This window comes from Enhydra lutris, unplaced genomic scaffold (assembly GCF_002288905.1).
Source record: "Enhydra lutris kenyoni isolate GAN:26980312 unplaced genomic scaffold, ASM228890v2 scaffoldscaffold9, whole genome shotgun sequence".
Lineage (NCBI taxonomy): Eukaryota > Metazoa > Chordata > Mammalia > Carnivora > Mustelidae > Enhydra > Enhydra lutris.
Window position 1 is genome coordinate 24009861 of NW_019154093.1, and position 23046 is coordinate 24032906.

Below are 23046 nucleotides of genomic sequence, written 5' to 3' on the forward strand. Positions count from 1 at the left end.
CTCTGGCCTTTCCAAAGCTTTCGTGTCTGTCACCACCCTTGGGAGTCCTGAGAGCCCGGGGAGGCTGAGCACCACGGGCACTCTCTCGCAGAGCGAGGTTTTGTGGTGTGCCCAGGGCTGGCAGCTGCCAAGGTCTAGAGAGCTCAACCACCCCTCCCCCTCAGGGACAGAACCCAGAGGGACGCCTCCCCTCCCACCCCCCGCACCAAGTCCCGTGGCCAGCAACACTAACTGACATGGTACTCCCCCTGCCGAGACCAAACCCCACGACCCTCTGGGTGCCGTGTCCCGGTAGGCAGCTCCCCCACCCGCAGAGGAAGCTCCCAGAGTGAACCTAATGCTTCCTGGCACCAGGCCCCCCCGCTTCCAATGCCTAAATCTGATAATGAGACAGCCTTCAGTCCCAAACGGTTCAGGACTTCACCTGCTGGGGGCCTCCGCCTGACTTAGCCCCTCTGGGCCTCAGGGTTCTCGTGCATGGAACGAATTCCGGGCAGGTGCCTTTGGAGAGAGGCAGAGCTCCAAAGCTGGGGCCAGACCCTGGCCCCTGTCACCCACTGGCTCTGTGACCTGAGGCCGGTCACTCTCTCAGCCTCTCTTTTCACATATAAAATGGCAATAAAACTACAGACTTTGGGGGAGGTATTCTGTGTCTATCAGAACTCACACACACATGCTGCAGACACTCAGGCCCCACATCAGACCACCTTCCCGAGGGTGGGAGAGGCTCCCGAGTTTGATGGGGCAGGTGAGATCACACCCAGCCGGGCAGCAGCACCGGGTGAAGTGGGAGCTGAGAGCAGCGGCCATGTGGCAGAGGCCGGATGCTGCCGCGGAACCATCGGGGAGGTCAGGGCAGGAGCAGAGGCAAGATGAGCTTTCCCAGGCGTAGCTAATGGAGGAGACTAATTACATCAACACACTCCTTCACGGGCTGGCGCTGGGCACTGTGTCCCTTTCACAACCTTGCAAGTCAGAACTGTCCTTGTCTCCCCGAGGAGGAGGAGGAGGTGGAGAACAATCAGGGTTGAACAGAGCGCCTGAGGCCACCCAGCTGCCAAGGGGCAGGGCAAGGACTCAAGCCTGTTCCACGTTGCACAACGAGGCCAGGGCTGGGCAGTGGGGAACTTGAACCATGCGCTCTGGAATGTGAGCATTATTAAAACAAAAAACAAAGAACAATCACTATTTTCTCCCGATTCTAAAAACAAAGTAAACGCCTCGTGGGAACTTCAAATGCTGCAGAAATACGCAACTTGGCAGGAGAGACCTTGCAGCCTCGTGGCTCCAGCGTAACTACTAACACCGATGTGTACCCAGGAGGTTTTCTTTTCTGTGCGTTCACATGGTTTTATAAACATGGGATCGTCCTGCGCAGTTTGCTGACTCGCTTGTCCTACAACACACGGGGCTGGTGCTGGGCAGGCCACTCTGAGCCCGGCTTTCAGCTCTAGCAAAATGGAGCTATTCCCAGCCCTGGAGTGGCTGCAGAGACCAGAAAAGCCGACGAGGAAGGCGCCCACCATGGCGCCTTCCCCCTGGGCACAGGGGTCAGTTCCCAGCCCTCTCCCCGTCCCCTCCCCCAGGAGCCTTTGGCCCCATCTCCGGGAGCAACACTCCAGTCCCTCTGGGTGTCCCCTCGTGCAGCAGGCCACTATGCTGGCAGGAATCTGGGGCCACGAGGTGCCAGGAAGCTGGGCTAAAGAGCCTGTTGGTGCAAGTCTGTTTGAGTACGGCTAGTATGGCAGAGCAAAGGACACTGCGTGCTGGCCTCTGCCCGCTGGTACAAGGACAGTGAAACCCAACAGGAGCAGAGCCACCTGATCTAACCCTGGGGTAGGGGGGACTGGCTGCACACCTGGCCGTGGCACCAGCTGCATAATGGAATCGAGGCTGGGGCGTACCTGGGTTCAGGCGCTCCCCGTGCTCCTCGGACTCAGTAGGAACCTTCATACTGACAAGCCCAGGAGATGCCAAAGAGCCCAGATCGTGCGTCTCTCTCAGGGCTCAGGTCCGCTGTGGCAGCCAGGTGGCCCCGTGAGTTGCAGGTCCAGCCTGAGCACTCAGGGAGCATGCCACTCCTTAGCTCTGGGCCTCCCCTGTACATTGGAGTGGGCTGCCTCCCCCAGCGGCTCCTCTGGGCCTGCAGAGGGCCCATCCCAGGGCCGGACACACCGGACAATTCCTGAGCAGCCCCCTCAAGAGGGCTGTTTGGAAGACACGCTCCTCAAATGAGCTGTCTATACGTCTAATGCATCTGCCACTCTCTTCCCCCAGCCCTGTTCCTGATGGGTGTGAGGACACTTTGTACAAGTCTGCAGCCTGGGCACCCAGCTCCTCTCCCACTGATACCAAGTGAACCCTGGAGTAAGACCTTGGTCTTCTAGGGCAATAAGGGAATTGGTTACGGTGTTCCAACATTTAACAAGTTATAGAAACCATGCTGCCCAACTATAACCTTAAGCAGCATCTAATAGAGCCAACAGGTCCCCGAAGAGCCAGTACAGTGGGGGATGAGCACAGAGAGCGGCCCCTCTAAGGGACTGCCTGGGAGAAGGTAGAAAGACATCTGTACTAGATGTCCTTCCCAGGTGACCAGGTGCTAGGTGACCCGCACTGACGCCTCAGCCTGGGTCAGGCAGAGCCAGGGCCTGGGGTGTGACTCGGCACAGGGGCTCTGTGTCCGTGTCCAGTGTTTCTGCTCCTGCTCCAGGATCCCCACCCTCCAGCCCCCACCACAGTGCCCCACCAGGACAGGTCCTCAGTCAGTGCCTGTGAACGCTGCTGGGTTATAGAAGCTGATGTGCCAGGGAACTAACACTGACCTGGGGGTCAGAGACCTGTCCCCTGCTAGCCGTTGAGTGTTCAGGGAAGTCTCCTCCCTGTCCTGGCCTTGTTTTCTTATTTAGAGACGGAACTGTACCAGATGATTTTCAAGTCCTTTACAATTTTAAAAGGTTTTAAGTATACAGGTATAGATCAAGAGCCTTAAGAGTACCTAGCCTTTGACGTACTTTAAGATATTACTCCAATTACAGACAAAAGATGTTCATGGCCACCTTAATTAAAACAAGGAAAGACTGGGGTGCCTGGGTGGCTCAGTCGGTTAAGCTTCCGACTCTTGGTTTTGGCGGAGGTCATGATCCCGGTGTCATGAGATTGAGCCCCGCACTGGGCTCTGTGCTGGGCATGGAGTCTGCTTAAGATTCTCCCTCTCTCTCTCCCTCTGACCCCACCTTGCCGTTCCCTCTCTCTATAAAAATAAATAAAAAGGAAAGACTAGAAGCAACGTGTATTTCCAACTACAGGGCCATGGTTTCGTAAATGCTAGGGCATTCTCTCAACACAGTGTTCTGCAGTCATTAACTGACAGTTTTGAAGGCCATGTAAACCTGTGGGAAGACATGGACCACCCTCGACCGGAAAATGCAAATTTGAACAGAGGGTCATAGCCGAAGACAAACAAATGGAAAAAAGCATGTAAAGAGATGCTCAAACCTCAAAGGTGACCTGAGAACCGCAAAGAAAACGTGATGCTATTTTTAACCCTATCAGATTGGCAAAAATGAAGGAGTGATCGTATCCAGCACTGGCAAGAATGTGGGAGAAACGCACTCTCCCATGCTGTCGCGGGACGTGGGCAGAAGCACCACTGTTCTGAAGGGCTGTTTGGGGGTCACTCTTGGGTGCGCACCATGCTCCGATCCTTAAGACAGGAATTCCAATTTTTGGACTCAGTCCCACAGATGTGCTTGCCCAAGAGGCCAAGGATGGATGTCAGAGAATCTTCAATGCAATCTTATTTGTAAGAGTGAAACATCTGAGGCAAGATCAATGATTGTCAGGAAGCACCGGGTTAGGTCAGTTACACAAAGGCCAACACGAGCCATGTGGGAGGAGAGGAGGGCGTGCCCACGTGTGCACACACACACCCTGAGGAATGTGCCGTTACAGGTGGCTACTCTGGGGGTGAGCCTGGGGGAAGGGACCCACTTTAACTTTTCCCTTATGTATTTCTAGGTTGTGACACTACTTTCATCATTTAAAAACTTTCACGTATGCCCTGAAAAGAGAGGAAATAAATACACCCAAGAGCCGGCCTTGGGTCATGTTTGTCGGTACAGTCTTCTTTCCTTTTACTCAGGTATACTTGCCAAGTCCCTCATAAACACAAATCCTTTCACACGAGAGGAAAAAGCTGCTACTGAAAAGTATACCCAACAAAGAAGTGTGAGGCCTCAAATCCATTGAGCAAACTTTGGTCCTGTCATCTCGTGGAAGTATACAGCACCTCTTAGGGCCTCAGTTTCCTCATCTATAAAATGGGGTTGCCGCAAGGATCAAAGTTTACACCTACCAAGAAGCACACACATATCTGGCAGACCTTCAGTGCAGAGTCAACGGATGCTTCCATCCCCGTCTAAGATAGCTCTGACTGTAGATCCTGGGCCCCAAACCCGGATGGGCCGACTGAGGCCACCACCTCAAAGAACATGGCTTCCAGGCAGGGGCAGGGTGGGGGAACAGGCTCAGCCCCAGCACCCCCCGGGCCTTCCTCCTCCCTAGGCCTTGGCCCTTGGCTGGAGACACCCTGGCCTACCTTGCTGGGCTCTGCTTCGTCTGTCATGACCCCGGTCATGATGACAGCCTCATCCAGGGAGTAGAGCAGCCCTTCCACGAAGTGATTCTCCTGCCGCTGTGATTCCCGGGTGAACTTGTCGCAGATAGCCTCCAGGCCCCGTACCGGCTCAAACCGCAGCCTGACGTACTTCTTGGCGGGGATGATGCGGATCTCGGCAGCCACCAGGAAGCCCAGGGTCCCACAGGACCACGGCACAGCATAGAACAGGTCTGAGTTCTCTGACTAGGAGGCAGAGCCAACACATGCTGAGAGCCTGCAACCCCGGGCCCCGCGGTGGGACGCACAGTCAACGGAGCTGCAGAGACCCCAAGGGCCCCAGCTTACTTCCTTCCCTGTCACTGGCTTGTGTAAACCCTAGCAAGGAACTTCAGAAACAGGACTTTCTGGGCCTGTGTTCCCTCTGCAGCTTCAACTGTCCTTTGGACCAGGGATGCTCACGGAAAGGGCAGCCTCTCCCCTCCACCCAGGTACAGTCCCCAGACCCCAGGCCACCCAGGAAAAGGCCAGGACCAGCACTGCCGGAAGAGCCAAAAACAGGGGATGAAGGGCCAAGGGTCCTAGGCCGGGCTAAGAAAAGAGCTTCCTGAGGGTCAAGGTCAGTTGGGGACATTAGATGGGCCATTACTAAAACTTATAAGCCTTTTACAGTTCATTAGCTGTGGCATCCTCCCCCTGTCCCCTAAGCCCAGGGAGAGCACTAACATTTCCACGTGAACAGTAAGGAAAGTGAGGCTCTAAGAGGTGACATGGGTCCCCCCAAGCGTCCCACAAGTCTGCACAGGGAGGCCAAGGCTCAGGCAAGGTCACCTAACTCCCGACCCAGCATTCTTCCTGCAAGACCTCAACTGGTTCCACAATCTGTTTCTAACCTTATCGTTTCTTGTTCCGGTATTTGTCTTAGAGACAGACAACCAACTTTTCATCTGGCCATTCTCATTTAGGTTCTGTGGGTCTAACAAAGCTCCTTTTGGAAAAGTCCAGCCTCCCCTGGCCCTTCCCCAAGAGGACAGTCTGCTGTGGTCTCTGTTCACGCTGCACACTGTGGTGCGGCTACAGTGGAGTGCAGGGGTGGGGGCGGGGGACTGGAGCTGGGAAGCTCTGCAGCAGGCTGGCAGAAGTCTCCGGAACAGCAGATGCAGACCATCTGGGCCCCCCTTCCTGACCACACTGCCGGAGAGGAGTAATAAGTGGGTGTCTGCCAGGTGCCCAGCTCTGTGTTAGGGGCATATGGCATCTCCTTTCTCCCCGACAGTGCATTTGTCAGATGAGGAAAACGGGTCTCAGGGAAGGGACGTCACACATGAATGTTCGTCTCCTTTCTCTGCTGGGAATAAACAGGTCAGAAAGCAGGGCCCAGGCAAGGGTTTAGGAAAATGTGCTGAATCGCTGTGAATCCTGAATGGGGGTCTCTCTTATCTGAGACTTGGGCTCTCAAGCCTGCCCTGGGCTCTCTTCTGTGAGACCAACCACCCTGCTGGCTCTCTAAAACATCTTCTTGCAAAGAGTGACTCTGTCCCTGCCACCCAGGGGCCCCTTAGCTATGCTCAGAAATCTGAGTTTGTTGCAAGTTTCCATCCTGTCCCACTCATTAGGGTAAAATGCCTTACATGTTTGCATCCCCCTTTGGGCAGCAGAATTATCATTTGTTTCTCCAAAACAGCCCCTCTTCCTGCTTTGAGTTACGTTTCCCAATACTTGGCATAGAACTCTGTGGCTCACGCCCGATGTGCCTGAGAGAGGCAGAATGCTGTAATAAATGTCTAAGGGCATTGATCTGGGAGCCTAATAATTTGGGTTTGAATCCTAGCTGTGTGATCTTGGGCAGGTTTATTAACCTCTCTGTGTTTTTAACTTCCTATCTCTAAAATGTGGCTAATAATAGAACCTCATAAAATTATTCAAGGATTAAATAGCTTAACATATAGGAAGCATTTACAACAGTATCCGAGCACATATAAGGGGCTGTATCAATCTTTGTTATTATTATGGATACAGACCCCGACCGAATAGGTGTGTTTGAAAGGAAGCATCCCCAAGGTCCCTACCTCCCCAGCCCCAGGATCCTTGATGCCCAAGGCAGGCTGGTGGAGTTGTCCCCTATCTCTGAACTCACCGGTGTGCATCGCACAAAGCTTCCATCGGCCAGGACCAGCTCATAGGCCGTGCAGATGTGTTGGAACAGGCCGTATTTGTGGGATGATGACTCGATGCCTGTGCCCATGATCAAGCCCCCTGCAGAGATATGCGTGTTAGCCAGGCAGAGCCATGGGGTGCAAGGTCAGGGGGGCTCGGGTAAAGGAGCTGGGGTTGCTCACAGCACGAGGAAGGTGTGACAGGGCCGGTCACTTGGGGTAGATTTCCATCTCTGTGGATCTGGAGAGCAGGAGAGGAAAGGAGGCGCTCAGACAGGAGCCTGGTGGCTTCCCTGAGGTAGGGGGGCCAGTGAGAGCATGTCAAGGGTGCTCACACCCTCACCTCTAGCCAGAACCCGCCTCAATGCCTGCGTGCATTCATCTTAAGAGGGACCTTGATGAAATGGGGTTGGGGGGGAGGGGCAGGAAGCTGTGTCTCGTGGGAACAGTTCCAGGAACTGCAAGTGTTCCCCCTAGAGAAGGAAAGGCACTGGGGACCATGAATCCTGTGGAAATAGAGACAGACTAGACTTATTCTGTGTGTTCCTTAAGGCAGAAATGGGAGTAATGGACATATGTCACGGGATGTAGATTAGCACCAGAGAGGTGCTGCCTGAGGTCAGAAAGGCAGGCAGCCTATGCCCTGTCTTCGGAGATGGGTGAGCAGAGACAGTAACTTCTGTCACAGAGGGAACAGCGGCGGCCCTCACACCAATAGGAGGTGGGCCACAGTGCCTCAGCTCTGACCCTTGGCCCATCTTGAGTACTCACCCACTGTGAGGTCATCGAGCTCGGGCAACACGGGCAGCGTCCAGCCAATGGAGGTCAGTAGGGCAGTCACCTGACCCATGGTCACCAAGGGCTCCACACGGACAATCTGCTGACACAAGAAGAGAGACCCTGGGTCACTGGGAGGCAGCCAGGGCTACTGGGGGCCTCTTCACACAGAAGAGGTCACCCCAGATCTTCCCACACGATCACGCAGGATTCCTATGTGCTCCTTGCAGCCTCTTGCTAGAACACGACACTGCCTTTCATTATAGTGAATGCGGTTTCTGGTGCTGAGTCTGCTAGGGTTTGACCTTGTTCTTTCAAGAATCTTTACACTTAATACTTAGTTTATGTCTCTTCCAGACTATTGAAGAAATACTGTCTTATTGATGACATATATGAAGTCATCATCCTACTTCTTCCTGTCATCTTAGTGGTCAGTGTTAATGCTGGAGTGTCCTTACGTTCAGGCTCTTTCCATCCATGCCTAAACTGTTATTTTTTATGTTGTAATATAACACACACATGCATACACACACACATAAGTTCAAGCACACATATGCATACCTTTCTGCTTTGCTTTGTAAAATTTAACCCCATGACCATATCCCTTACCATGGACTGTTCTTGGAAGCCACAACTTTTAATGGACACTTCCATGTGCCAACACATGGACTTCCACTCCTAGCTAACACGGAGCAATAGGGACTCCATTCCTCTTGCTGCCCGAAAGCAAGAAACTGACAAAATGAAACAAAGAGTTTTCAACATAGCGGGCATCAGGCAATGAAGTTAATGACCGCTGAGAGACAGGAAACAAACGAGGGGAGCTCTGTGAGCGCCTGGGCTGATTCCCTGGAATCAGGCAGTGCAGGGATCCTGGAAAGGCAGGGGAGCCCAGAGGACTCTGGGAGGAGTGCAGCAGCAGACCACGGTGAATAGAGTTTGCAGGACAGAACACTGGAGAGGAGAGACCTGAACAGAGAGAACTCTGAAACACTGCAAAGGATGCCCACTGAGCATTTAACGGAACACCGGCTGGAGTGTACATTGAAGCCAAAGCCAGGGGAAGGGTCACAGAAAACAGGGCCAGGGGCTCACCCAGGGAAGGAAAGACTATCTGTTCTCACATGCCAGACTGGAAAACCTCTTGGTTCATAAGGCAATGGGTAGAGTATGATCTTGCCTCAGCAACGGGGAATAATTACCCCTAGATTAGACACTCCTCTGACCTCACCTGAGAAATCAAGACCCAACAGGATCAGACTATTTCCCAGTAACAGAGCTGTGTCCCAGAACAAAGCTCAAGAAGATTTATAAGAATACAAAAATATGCAGCACCCAACAAGATGAAATTCACAATGTCTAGAATCCAATCAAAGTTTCCCAGGTATGCAAGGCAGGAACAGTTGACTCATAACGGGGGAAATCGATCTGTTTTGATAAAATTTTTTTTATTTATTTTGATAAAATAGGCCCAAATTTGACAGAGATATTAAAATTAGCCAAAAAGAACATTAAAATAATCATTATAAACCCATAGTTATAGGATACATTCCCCATATTCAAAAAGGTAAGTGGAGACATTAAAGTAAGATAGTAAAAAGCATCATTAAGATAGTAAAAAGAGGGGCGCCTGAGTGGCTCAGTGGGTTAAAGCCTCTGCCTTCGGCACAGGTCATGATCCCAGGGTCCTGGGATCAAGCCCCGCATTGGGCTCTCCACCCAGCGAAGAGCCTGCTTCCCCGCTCTCTCTCTCTGCCTTCCTCTCTGCCTACTTGTGATCTCTGTCTGTCAAGTAAATAAATAAAAATCTTAAAAAAAAAAAAAAGAAAGTAAAAAAATCCTAATCAAACTTCCAGAAATAAAAACAGCGTCTGAGATGAAAGACACACTAGCTGGGATTGACCTTGCAGGAGGAAAGAGCAGTGCACCCAAGCACATAGCAATTGAAACTCTCCTAAAGGAGACACACAGAGAAAGAAAAAATGTTTACAATTTTTACAGGCTATCCGTGATCTGAGCTGTGGAACAATTCCAAGAGGTCTCATATGTGTGTGACAGTCCTCAAAGGAGAGAGAGCAGGGGGCAGAAAAAATACTTGAAGAAATAATGACCACACATTTTCCAAATGCAATGCAAAGTATAATGAATCCCAAGCACAAGAATTAGGAAAAAAATGACACCAAGGCACATCATGATAAAATTTCTCAAAACTAATGATAAAATCTTAGAAGCAGCCAAAGGGTCAGAAGACACGTTACATACAGAGGAACAAAGATAAGGATGAGAGGTTTCTTTATGGAAACAATGCAGGAAAGAAGACAGTGAAGCATCTTTAAAGTATGGGGGAAAACCCCATCAACCTAGAATTTCATACCCAGTGAACACAGCTCTCAAAAACGAAGGCAAGCTCAAATGCGTTAGGATAGATTATCAAAAAGCCAGACAAAAACCCAGTAAATAACAAGTGGAAGTGGGACGCCTGGGTGGCTCAGTTGGTTAAGCAGCTGCCTTCGGCTCAGGTCATGATCCCAGCATCCTGGGATCGAGTCCCACATCGGGCTCCTTGCTCGTCAGGGAGCCTGCTTCTCCCTCTGCCTCTGCCTGCCATTCTGTCTGCCTGTGCTCGCTCTCTCTCCCTCTCTCTCTCTGACAAATAAATAAAATCTTAAAAAAAAAAAAAATAACAAGTGGAAGTGAAGATGTGGAGAAATTAAAACCCCCGTGTCCTGTTCGTGGGAGAGTAAAATGGTCCACCTGCTGCGGAAAACGGTGTGGTGGATCCTCAAGACAGATTACACACAGAATTACCACATAGTCTAGCAATTCCACTGTGGCGTATATACCTCAAAGAGCTGAAGGCAGGGCTCGAAAAGGTATTCATACATCCACGTCCACAGGAGCACTATTCACAACAGCTAAAACGTGGGAACAACCCAATGTCTGCCCACAGATGAATGGATAAGCAAAATGTGGTACATATACACAATGGAATATTGTTCCACCTTAAAAAGGAAGGAAATTCTGTAATATGCTATCACATGGATGAACTCTGAAGCTATTAAGCAAAGTAAGATAGGCACAAAAAAACAAATACTGTAGGATTCCACTTAGAGAATACTTAGGGTCATCAGAATCATAAAGACAGAATCTGTAACGGTGGTCGCCCAGGATGGGGATGAGAGGAGAATGGAGAATTATAGTTTAATAGATATAGAGTTTCAGTTTTACAAAATGAAAAGAGCTATGGGAACAGATGGTGGGAAGGGCTGCACAGCACTGTGAATGTATTTAATATCACTTAAGAAATGTGCACTTAAAAATGGTTAAGATGATTGGGGAGCCTGGCTGGCTCGGTTGGTGGAGCATGTGACTTTGATCTCGGGGTCGTGAGTTCAAATCCCATGCTGGGCGTGGAGCCTACTTTAAAAAAAAGGTTAAGATGAGAAATTTCATGTTACATGTAGTCTCTCAAAATAAAAGTTGGAAAAGATATGGAGGCAAAAAAAGAAATGTTTTCAGACATTTAATAGCTAAAATATTCATCCCTAGCAAAATCGCCATACAAGAAATGTCAAAAGAGTCCCTTCAGGCAGAAGGAAAACGAAACCAGATGGAAATACAAATCCACACAAGAGAATGAAGAAATGGTAACTACATAGGTAAGTACATAAGATTTTTTATTATTTATATCTCCTTAAAAGATATTGGACTATCGAATAATATTGCACTGTGTAGTTTACAACATATAAAACTGTGACAAAAATAGCACAAAGGTGGGGAGGAAAGAACGGGAAGTATATTACTGTAAGATTCTTAAAATATACATGACATAGGATGCTACCACTTGAAGATAGACTGTGATAAGTGAAATGCAAACTATAAATCCCAAAACAACTGCTAAAAGAACAAAATAAAGTCCCAGCTATTCAGCCACCAAAGAGCTAAAATAGGATTTTGAAAATTATTTAGTAATCCAAAAGAAAACAGAAAAAAAGAAAAAGGGAACAAAGCACAAAGGGGCAAATAGAAAACAAAGAACAGGGGTGCCTGGGTGGCTCCATTGCATCCAATTCTTTTTTTTAAAAAAGATTTTATTTGAGGAGGGGAGGAGGGAGAAGGAGACTCTCTGCTAAGCAGAGCCCGATGTGGGGCTCAATCGGGATCATGACCCGAGCCGAAGGCAGAAGCTTTAACCCAATGAGCCACCCAGGCGCCCCTAAAATATATTTTTAATGATTTTTATTTATTTATTTGACAGAAAGACATACAGTGAGAGAGGGAACACAAGCAGGGAGAGTAGGAGAGGGAGAAGCTGGCTACCCGCTGAGCAGGGAGCAGGGAGCCTCATGCAGGGCTCCATCTCAGGACCCTGGGATCATGACCTGAGAGGAAGGCAGATGTTTAATGACTGAGCCACCCAGACACCCCTCAATACCTCTTTCAATCATTGACAGAACAGAGAGAAAATCTATTATCAACCACCTTGACCATAGCGGACATTTACAGCACACACCATTCCAAAACAGCAGAATATGTATTTTTTAAAAATGCACATGGAACATTTACCAAGACAGACCATATTCTGGGCCATAAAATAAGTCTCAGTAAGTTGAAAAGTATTCTGATCATAAAAAGTATGTTTTCTAACAATAACTGAATTAAATTAGAAATCGGCAATAGAAAGATCTCTGGAAAATTCCCAAATATTTGGAAACTGAATAACATGCTTCTAAATAACCCATGGGTGAAAACAATGTCAAAAGGGAAACCAGAAAGAATTATGAACTGAATGGAGATGAAAATATTCAAAATGTGTGGGATGGTTTTAATTAGCAATAATCGCGCCTCGGATAAACCTCATTGGCTACGATACTGCCACTGCGCAAAGCTGTGTGGGATGGTTTTAAAAACAGTGCTTAGGGGGAAATTTATAGCACTAAACACCTATATTAAAAAAAAAAGAAAGGCCTAAGTCAATGACCTTAGCTTTCACTTAAAGAACTAGACCAAGAAGAGTAAATTAAATGCAAATCAGTAAAAGAAAGGAATTAACAAAGATCAAAGCAGAAGTCAATGAAATAGAAAATAAACAAAGTAAAAATAGAGAAAAACCAATGAAACCCAAAGCTACTTCTTTGAGAAGATCAGTACAGTTGATTAACCTCTAGCCAGACTGGTCAGAAAGAAAAGAGAGTAGTCACAAATGACCAATATTGGGAATGAAATACGTGACATCACTACGGGCTTTAGAGGTATTCAAAAGACAGTAAGAATATTATGAATGACCTAATGTCAATTCATTATACAACCTGAAACATACAAACACCTGTAGAGACATAAAATGCCAAAGCTCACCAAGACAAAACAACTTTAGAGCCACAGGGCTATTTAAGAAATTAATTTATAAATTAATTAATTATAACTTATAAATTAATTTACAAATAAATTAATTAATGAATAAAAACTTGCTCACAAAGAAAACTCCAGGGACAGATGGTTTCACTGGCTAATTCTGCTAAATACTGCAGGAAGAAATAAAACCAATTTTATATAAACTCCTCCAGAAAAATGAAAAGGAAGGAATACTTTCCAATTCATTCTTAGGGAGATTTATGAATCTACAGTGATCAAGACAATATGGCATTGGCATACAGATGGGCAAATATATCAACAGAACAGAAGAGTCCAGAAACAGACCTATAGATATGGACAACTGATTTTTAACAAAGGAGCAGAAGCAATTCGGTAAAGAAAAGATTATCTCTTCAACAAAAGGGGACAGAACAATAGGAAATCTACAGGCAAAAAAAATTTTTGTCACCCCTATTTCACACCATATGCGAAAATTAACTCAAAATGGATCACGGTCTTAAACGCAAAACAGAAAACCATAATACTTCTAGAGGACAACAGAATTAGGGCAAGACATCTTAAAGAAGACATCACAAACATGATCTACGGAAGAAATTACTATACTGCACTCCACCAAAATTCAAAATATATGGTTTTCAAAAGAGAAGTCAAAAACTGGGAGAAAATATTTGCAAACCGTGTATCTGATGAAGGACTTGTTTCTAGAAATATAGTAAGAAAACAAACCCAAGAAAAAATTTTAGCTTACGATTTCAACAGGTACTTCACCAAAAAAGATCTACAAGTGGTAAATACGCACATGAAAAGATGCCCGACATCATTAGTCATTAGAAAAATGGAAGTTAAAACCACAAAATGAGTTACCATTACACACCTATTAGAACGACTCAAATTAAGAAGATCGACCATACCAAGTCTACGATCACGTGAAGCCATGGGAACACCCACGGGAATGTAAAATGCTACAGGCACTTTGGAAAATGACTGAACGGTTTCTTAAAAAGTTAACTGCACACCTGTCATATGATCTAGCTACTCCACTTCCAGTTTTTTACCCCCAAAAGGGAAAAGCCTATGTCCACACAAAGAACGGACATAAATGCTCCCGCCCCTTTGCTTGTCACAGCCCCGAACTAGAAACAGCCCAAACGTCCATCAGTAAAGTGATGGACAAACAAACTGTGATCTCTGCATACACCGGAACATCACTTTCAGTAAGGCCGCATGTACTTCTGATCCATGCTTCCTCAGAGTAATTATGCTGAGTCAAAGACGCCAGACAAAATTAAAAAAGGGTACATAATGACTCCACTTATATAAAACTTTAAATACAAAACTAGTGAGGCAAAGCAGGTCCTTATTTGCCTAGGAATGTGGGCGTGGCAGGGAAGAGACAGGGAAGGGGCCAAACAGGGATTAGCAAGGGCCACAAGGAAACTTTTGGGAGCAATGGGTATGTTCACTGTCTTGGTGGTGGTAATGGCCTCACAGCTGCAGACATACGCCAAAGTTTATTATCGCTGGACACCTGTGCAGTATTGCATACCAAGTGTATGTCAATAATGCTGCGTGGATAAAAAGGAAAGACAAAGGGACATTAAGCAACATGGCCAAGGCCTCACATCAAAATGCCAGCATGTGGATATATCGTATCTAATAACTCCTTACCATTAGGATATTGTGCTGTCTTCCGTTAGAAATAAAGGTGTGATAGGAAGGAAGGAAAGAAGGAAGGGGGGGGAGAGGGAGGGAGAAGGGGGGAGGGAGGAAGGAAAGTAAGTAGAAGGAAGAAGGAAGGAAACAAGGAAGGAAGGAAAGTAGGTGGAAGAAGGAGGAAAGAAGGACAGAAGGAAGGAAGGAAGGAAGGAGTGACACAATCCCTCTGTGTTGTCCTTGATTTAAATTTATCTCCTTCTTCCTTGTGCCAGGTTTCAAGAAAAATTACTGGATAGGCCAAAGACTACACACATGTGTAAGGCTATTAACAAGTGGGTCCCCAGGAAGCCTGGGAGAAGGCCCACCCTCCCTGTCACCTCCATAGCCCATAGCACACTTCCTTACTGGGAAGGGATAAATAGGTTCCATTTTGTCTCTCATCTTTGCCCATGATTTCCCCATCCCTTCTTCCTGGGGAACTGCTGACAACCAATGAGTCTCCCTGAGTCCAGTGTGCCCACCTGGGGGATGGGGCTCTGACTGATCTCTTCCAAAGATATAAGGTTTTGAAGGAGGGCAGAGCCTTCCGTGAGGCCCGGGGTCGTCTTGGTTACAGTTGTCTCCCTGTGAGTCACCCCTGCCAGGGATAGTGGCCACCTGCTCGCAGAGCCCGGGAATTGGGCCCCTCTCACCTGTTTCTTGGTGTCCACCTCCAGAATGTCCATCAGGTTGATCATGATGTTTTTGTGTGTCTTCTTGTACTTCCCAACCCGCAGCGAGACCGTGAGCCAGCCAGGGCGTCCTGTGCACATGAAGGTCTTGCTGCCCTGCTCCTTCCATTCCCGCACCTGCAACCGGGGGACAGAGGCTCAGCTGGCCCCGGTGGGGGAGTGGGGAGCCCCAGGGCAGCCTGCAGCCCAGCTTTAAGGGGAGGGAGCTTGGAGGGATGCCCTCACGTGTCAACAAACATTTAGTGAGCACCTGCATCTTGCCAGCCCATGGAAGACCCACAGCCCTTTCCCTCTAGGGAGGCCAACAGAAAGGCTGACGGGCTGCCCCACCAGTGAGCAGGATGGAAAAGGAGTGAAAATCCAGGATCAAAGTGCTTAGGTAAACAACCTGGGAAGCTCACGAAAGGCTCTGTGGTGGTAATGATAGAGCTCTACCCGAGATAACCATCTCCTGGGTGCCCCCCACTGTAGGCACCCACTGTATATTGTCTCTTAACTTCTCACAACAACCCCAGGAGCAGGGGATGGCCAGCCCCCTCCTCTAGGGGAGAAAGCTGAGAAGCAAAAGAACTTGGTCACTCAACAAGTGAAGGAAGGGGCCCAGATTTGTAACCTGAGCTGCCTGACTCCAGGCTTGGGAAGACAGACGGGCTTGTGTTAATAGTCAAGTTAATAGTCAAGAACAGAGTAACAGTCACCACTTACTAGGCCTAGGTGCCAAGCCCTGTTCCAAGCATGTGTATGTGTTAATTCGTATGTCATTTGGAAGGGGAGAGACGGGGCAGGGAAGGCCCACCAAGCCGATGGAAGGAAGAGCTTTTTTGCAAAACCTCCACTGTAAGTGCCCGGGACACATAACGCAGAGAACAAATGGCCTAGGAGATGCCAAGCCCGTCAGGAACACAGGAGAAAGTGTTCCCTTCCTGTAGAGATGGACATCTGTTGCTGTGGCCTCTGACCATCCGTCTCCTCTTCATATGCTTCTAATAGTCCCATCCTCCTTCAGTCCAGGGGAAGCTGAGTCTCCTCCTGCCCCAGAAGGTGGGCCCATGACTAAGGTCTGATTTCATCCTTCTGGCCATAAAGGATGGGCCCAAGGGCCAAGTCAAGACAATAAGGCCAGTTCTAGGAGAGGCAGTTTCTTTTAACTGGGATCGCTGAGCTGGTTGGATGAAACTGCTGGGGCTTCCACGGGGAAATGGGTTTCCCTGAGAATGAAGTCAGCCCAGAGGAAAGCCGAGCCAACAGATGGTAGACAGATGGAAAACTAGAGATGGGGGACAGGGGCTCCTGGATCCAACCATACCTGAGCCAGTTTTATTCCTGGGCTTTTTAGGACCTGAGTCAATATAATCCCTCTCTGCTTGGGCCAGTCTGAGTTGAGTTCCTATCACATGCAACCAAGAGTCGTGAAGGAGAATGTGTTGAAGCTGATAGGACAAATAGGTCAACATGGGGGACAGCTTTCCTAACCTTCAGAGGCCAGGGTGCCCTGTGGATAGAGGTGTACGAGCACAGGAGGGTGACTGAGGAAGATTCCTGTGAAGGGACCAGAAGGCAGATTCCATGATCATCTGGCCCTCGCCTGACTCTGCGATCCCAGGGATTCATACGTCCTCAGTGGTGTGGGAAATGGATTGTGGGTGCTGCATTCCAGCTGCTGGGTGGGCCGCATGAAGGCAGTATGGAATCCTTAAAGCCTGAACCACCGGTTGGACCGGATCCTGATGGGAACCGAGCAAGACTTTGGGCCAGGAGGCAAGTTGTACAAAGTCCCTCTTGAGAGTACATGCAAGCCAGAGAGAGATAGGGAGGGCCAAGAAGAAGGGTAACAAGTCAGGGGCTATTAGCACAGGCCAGGTGTGAGGCAACAGAACCAAATCTGCTGGGTGGAATGGGAAGGGATGGGAAAGGAGAAAGGTCAGAATTCAGGTTCCAAAACCAGGCTGACCTGGGTTCCAGCCCCATTTACCAGCTGGGATCACCTTGAACATGTGACTACCGCTTCAGCCTCAATTTTTCCCATCCGTAAAACAGGTACATCTTCCCGTCCAGTGAGAACGTTTGGCTTAGTTTAGGTAAACAAGGGCTCCTTACCCACTCAATAGTGTGGGGAATGGATTGTGGGGGCTGCATTCCAGCTGCTGGGTGGGCCGCATGAAGGCAGTGTGGAACCCTTAAAGCCTGAACTACCGGTTGGGCTGGATCCTCATGGGAACCGAGCAAGATTTGGGGCTGCAAGAATGTGGGCTCCGAGGCAATGTTGTACAAAGTCCCCGGGCTGCTCTGGCCTAGACCCCAGGGGCCAGAGGTGAGTTTGACAACGGTCCCTGCCTTCCAGAAGCTCACGCTCCGACTGGAGGGGAATGGGGGAACGACAAACAAGTAAATGGGAGAATCTGAACCCGTAGAAAGAGTTAGGAGAGAGGATGCAGCAGGGGAGGGAGAGTAGGTAGGGCTCTGGAGCTGTGACTGTGACCAGCTGAACCCAGGGCAGCCCGTGCAAAGCACTTCCACACGTTGCGTTCTGCCACCAGCCCAAAGTCTTGGCCCTCCTAGGAGCCCCCCTCCTAGGGGTGGCCGGCAGCATCCGTCTTCCCCCTCCTGCTTGCAAAAGCGCCCACAGAACATGGAGGCGGCTACACGGGCGTTGAGAGCCTTGGCAGGAAACAGAAGCCCTTTGCAACCTGACACTCCTAAGAGGAACCTAAGGAGGGGCAGAGGGAGCCAAGAAAATGCCCAAGCCCCGAAGCCCCAGGCCAACTCTGGGAGCGGAGCACGAGGCCCCACTGTGAGCAGCAGCAGGGCCCAGGCTCGGTGGGCGGGGCCCCCGGGGGGAGGGTGTACAGAGTTAATGGGGATGCCTCCTCAAGGACTGAGGGGGAGCGGTGGGGGGGGGGGCAGGGCTGCGAGGCTCTTCACCCAGGCTCGGGGCTACCTTCTCACTTTTTTGGCCTTCCTTCCAAATGAGTCAAGCGTTCCTCCTCGCTGCTACAGAGTTAACTCTAAACTCATGACCCCAGTTCCGAAGGGACTTTCCAACCCTTTCGCCCTCTGGGGCTTGGCTCACACCCAACCCTTCACCTGACACACCTTCCTCCTATCAATTCCCCTACTTCCCAGTCTCTAGTGCCTGCGCCACCTCCCTGAAGCCCTGCCGCCTCCGAGATCGCTTGGGCCCGCAGGCAGTCACCTGTGCACGGCTCGCCCTCCCGGATCTCCTGATCCTTTATATCCCTCTGGGCAAGCCGCAAGTGCTCCAGAGTAGACACTCCGAAAACACCCAGCAACGTTTCGTGCCCTGAACGCCTTCGCTCACTCCGTTCCCTCCCCGGGAAGCCCCCACCATCACGCTCTGAGTTCAAATCCCCCTTGAACGCCGCCGTCGCCGCCTCGGCGAAGTCTGGGCTCCCGGGGCGCCGCACGCCACCCCGCGCACACGGCTGGCCGAGTCCCGCGGAGCCGCTCCCGCCCCGCCCGGCGCCGCTCACCTGCTTCTGGATGTCCCGCACGCGCTGCCCATGCAGCCGAGGCGCGCTGCTGAGCTTGAACACCACCCAGGCGCGCACGTAGTAGTAGATGTCGAAGATAAGCGAGAGCGGCAGGAGGAAGAGGCACACGAACACCCAGCGCTGGTGGATGAGCACGAACTCCAGCCCCTTCACACGGACCCAGAGCAGGAAGAGCAGCGCGCACACAGCCAGCGACACGGCGGGCTCCATGGTGGGGCCGGCGGCGCGCCGCGCGAGGGAGGGGGATGCCGGCTCGCGCCGCCTGTCACCGCCACCCGCGCCGCGCCCGCCTGCGCCCGCGCCGCCCGCCGCGGGTTCCCGGGGAGTCGGGGGGGTCGTCTCGCCGCCTCGCGATTGGCTCGGGTCGCAAAGGTTCGGTGGGCCGAGACCCGGCCGGCGACCAATGGCGAGCCGCGCCGGGGATCGGACCAGGAAGCCGCTGCTTTTATTGGCTGCGGGAGTCAGGCCGCTCCACCCTCTCCTCGCCGACGCGCGGGGAGGGCTGGTTGGGAAACACGAGCGCTGGTGGGGTCAACTGCGCCCTGCGGCGAGGGAGGCTGCGGGGGCGCCGGTGGCCGCAGTGGAGGGGCCGCGTGCTGCAGCAGTTCCTCCTTGGGTGGCGCGTCGTGCGGTCACGCGTTGGGTTGGTTAACTCCGAAGGGGTGCGCTGGGGGCGCCCCAGGGGCCAGGTCAGTCACCCTCAGCTTGGCGGAGGACTACTGACCCGACCAAGGAGAGTGCAAACTTGGCCCTGACCGCGGCAGTCAGGTCACTGTACCCGCAAGGCCACTGGGTGCACCTTTTCCATTTCTCGAGGCGCTCTCTGTAGATTCCTTTGAGTTCTACGGCAGTTCTGGACGGTGGGCACCTTCCCCTCTTTTCCACTTGGCTGAGGCAGATAGGGAGGACCCCCAGCTGGCTCTGGCAGGCCACTGTGCCGGACAGTGTGGAGGGGTGGGGGTGGGAGGGGTCGGGTACGGGTAGGTTAGGGTGCTCCAGGGCAGCCAAGACCACGGAGCAGTGACTTACCAGCAAAAGGTTAAATCCAGTGTCATTTGCGTTTCACCTCCATTCTTAGACCCTCACCTCTTCTGAAATTTTAGAAAGTGTAGGAGGTTTTTATTTTAAGAGCTAAATCTGGCTAATCAGGTCCTACACTGGCTTTGCCTACATAACCATTTTCTCTCTTACATCTCTGCTGGAACACGCACTGTTAGGAGGTTCCCTGGGCCCCATGATCCCTCATTTTTTTCAGTGCCTTTGCTCCAGCTGGCACCTCTAGAATGTCCTTACCCATCCCCTTCACAGAGCTAAACTTAAACATCCTCAAAGCCTGCTCAGGGCTACCTCTAGAACTACATTTATGGCACTCCCTCCCCTTTTCAGGTGCTCATAAAATAAAGTGCATCCATCATGATTCTTACATCTTATTTTGTAATTGTCTCTTTATGTGTCACCCTGGCCAACGGAGCTTTAGGGCACAGGATGTCTCCTCGTTTGTTCGCTTTTGTGTTTCCAGTTTCTAGCACAGTGCTTGGTTCCAGTAGACACCCCAGGGTTTGTTGACCAACGAATGGATGAACAATGTAGGCAGAGGCTCAAATATTCGATAACGATGAAAGTCCAGATGGCATGGGGCTGTTTGGATTGAGTTTTAAAAATGAATAGTCTTAGATCTGTGTTGTCTTACGCAACAGGCACTAGCTGCTGGCATGTGGCTAATCTAAATTGAGTTGTACTTTTAAGTGTAAAACACACTGGATTTCAAAGGCAGTACAGAGAAGAGAAGGCAAAGTATTTAATAATTTTTATATTGATTATATGTTGAAAATGATGATGTTTTGATGTACTGGGTTAAATAAAATATTAAAGTTGATTTCACTTGCTGTGTTTACTTTTTAAAGGTAGCTACTAAAAAATTTAAAGTTATAGATCTGTCTCAAGTTATATCTCTAGCAGTTCCAATCAAGAGGGGGCAATTGGAATGTAAAGAGGAGAGCTGCTCTGGAAGATGCCTTTCCCCTGGGTTCTGTCTGAATTCAAATGTTGGAACATTTGAGAGAGGGCTTTGCTTTAAAAGCTTAACCATTCTGGGGGCCCTGGGTGGCTCGGTCAGTTAAGCGTCTGCCTTCGGGTCAAGTCATGATCTCAGGGTCTTGGGGCCAAGCCACCCATCTGGCTCACTGCTTAGTAGGGAGTCAGCTTCTCCCTCTCCTTCTGCCCCCCCCCCCCCGCTCTCTCTCCCACTTGCCCTTTGGGTTCGGCTCAGGTCATGATCTCATGGGTCATGATCTCATGGGTTATGAGTTCAGACTCGTGCTGAGCAGGAAGTCTGCTTGAGATTCTCTCCCTCTGCCCCTCCCCTCCACCCCAGGCACATGCTCCCTTGCAGGCACGAGTGCTCTCTCTCTCTCTCTTTCTCTCTTTCTCAAATAAATCTCTCTCTCAAATAAATGAATAAACCTTAAAAAAAAAAAAAAAGCTTAAAAAGTTTAACTTTTCCGAGTATTATTGAGCTATGAGGTAATCTGGAAAGTTAAGTTCCACCTGAAAACCAACTTTGGACTAAAGTGTTCAGTGCCTTGTAGGAGCAACCATGAAATTACTGGTAATTAGAGTAGTTTTACCCTTGGGAAGAGGAGGAGGACACCTCAATAAGTAAATAAGACTGAGCTTTAGGGGACAACTCTCAAAAAAGAAAATCAGTGAAAAAGTTGTCAGAACAGTTGTTAACCCAGCTTGCACGTTCTCAATCTCTCTTCCTGCCTACCCACCTGCATCTTTGATTCTTCTTTTGTGTCTCCATAAACCTCAACCTTTTGGGCTACTATTGTTGAGGTAAGAAAAATAGTAACCTCAGGTTGGGCCAATTAATTTTATCTTTTAAGTTAACATATAGTGAAGGTGCTTATCGTTTGCATACATTTTATGAATTTTAGCATGCATAAGCGTTCTCATAACTACTGACACAATGAGGATCTAGATTAGTTCCATCATCCCCAAAACTCCCTCCTTTGAAGTCTCATCCTCCCCCAACCTTTAGCCCCTGGAGACCACTGCTCTGTTCTCAGTAGGATAGTTTTCTTTTTCAAAGGTCGAGGTCATAGGAATGGAGTCATGCAGTTTGTTATCTTGGGCCCATTTATCATTTTTAATGGATTTCTCATAGCGGTGAAATACACATAACAATGATCATTTTAACTACTTTTAAGTGTACAGTTCAGTGGTATTAAATACATGCTTCCTAACATTTAGGAGATTGGACTGAATTTATATTGACTCTGAAACTTCTCTAAGAATATTCTTTTTTTTAAGCTCTCTTAAGAGGTTCTTTTCCCTTGCAAAGTGCCATTTTCACCTAAAAGTTTATCCATAAAACTATAAGCTAACTTCCAGATAGTCAAGATTTTATGGTCTTATTACCTTGACTTTCTTAAGAACAGTAAGCAGTTTTTCAAGTTTCCGAGACAAGACCTGAACTTGATGGTAGGGGAGTTGGCTTTCTTAGGCTAGTGGATGGAGCAATTCATTCATTCACTCAGTCTCTCACTGGTGATGCTTTTGGCTACATATAGCTCAAATGCTGCAACAAGAGGGGTGCTTACATTCTCATGCAGCAGGAAGTCTGAATGTAGATTGACCCAGAGTTGGCTAATTCACTGGCTCAGTGATATCTTGAAAGACCCAGTCCTTCCTATCTTCTCAGACAGAGTCTGAGAATGACCCTGTCATTCTCAAGTTAGCTTCTGTGTTGATGGTCAGAGTGTCGGCGGTTCCGGCAGACACAGCAACATCCAGCAGAAGAAGGAGAATCACTGTAGGTGGAGATTAACGGTGTCTATAGCCATTCATTCAGTGATTACTGATATGTAGGATCTGTGAAAAGTACTGGGGATACAGTAGTGAACTAGATGCCATCCACACTCTGACAGACCATTGTGGGAGATCTAGACCAATCAAGAAGCAATTATAAACCACTGTAAGTACTACGATAAGGAGTTACTGGGTACTAGGGAGGCACGCAAAGAGTCATTTATATACACGGTTCAGGAGGGCTTCTGGGAGAAATTGATGACTATGTAGACACACCGTGTGATGAAGAGGATGAATAAGAGTCAGCCAGGTGTTATTTGTGTCCAAAGGAATGAGCGATGTTCAGGAGAGGAATGCTGTCCAGAGAAACTAAAGTCCACATATTTATGGCCATACTTCTAGAAGTATCT

The 23046-nt window shown here is 49.3% G+C and overlaps 1 protein-coding gene across 1 annotated transcript in view; it reads right to left on the reverse strand.

Annotated features, from left to right (window-relative positions):
* Positions 1–19093, reverse strand: part of LOC111143075 (24-dehydrocholesterol reductase) — a 29374-nt gene extending 10281 nt beyond the window's left edge. Inside the window, exons 1-5 of the mRNA XM_022496531.1 lie at positions 18803–19093; positions 15273–15428; positions 7546–7651; positions 6756–6874; positions 4601–4864 (exon numbers count right to left, since the gene is read on the reverse strand). Coding sequence (XP_022352239.1) covers positions 4601–4864; positions 6756–6874; positions 7546–7651; positions 15273–15428; positions 18803–19033 — 876 coding nt within the window. The 5' untranslated portion in view covers positions 19034–19093. The remainder of the gene's footprint in view (positions 1–4600; positions 4865–6755; positions 6875–7545; positions 7652–15272; positions 15429–18802) is intronic.
* Positions 19094–23046: the final 3953 nt, after the last annotated feature.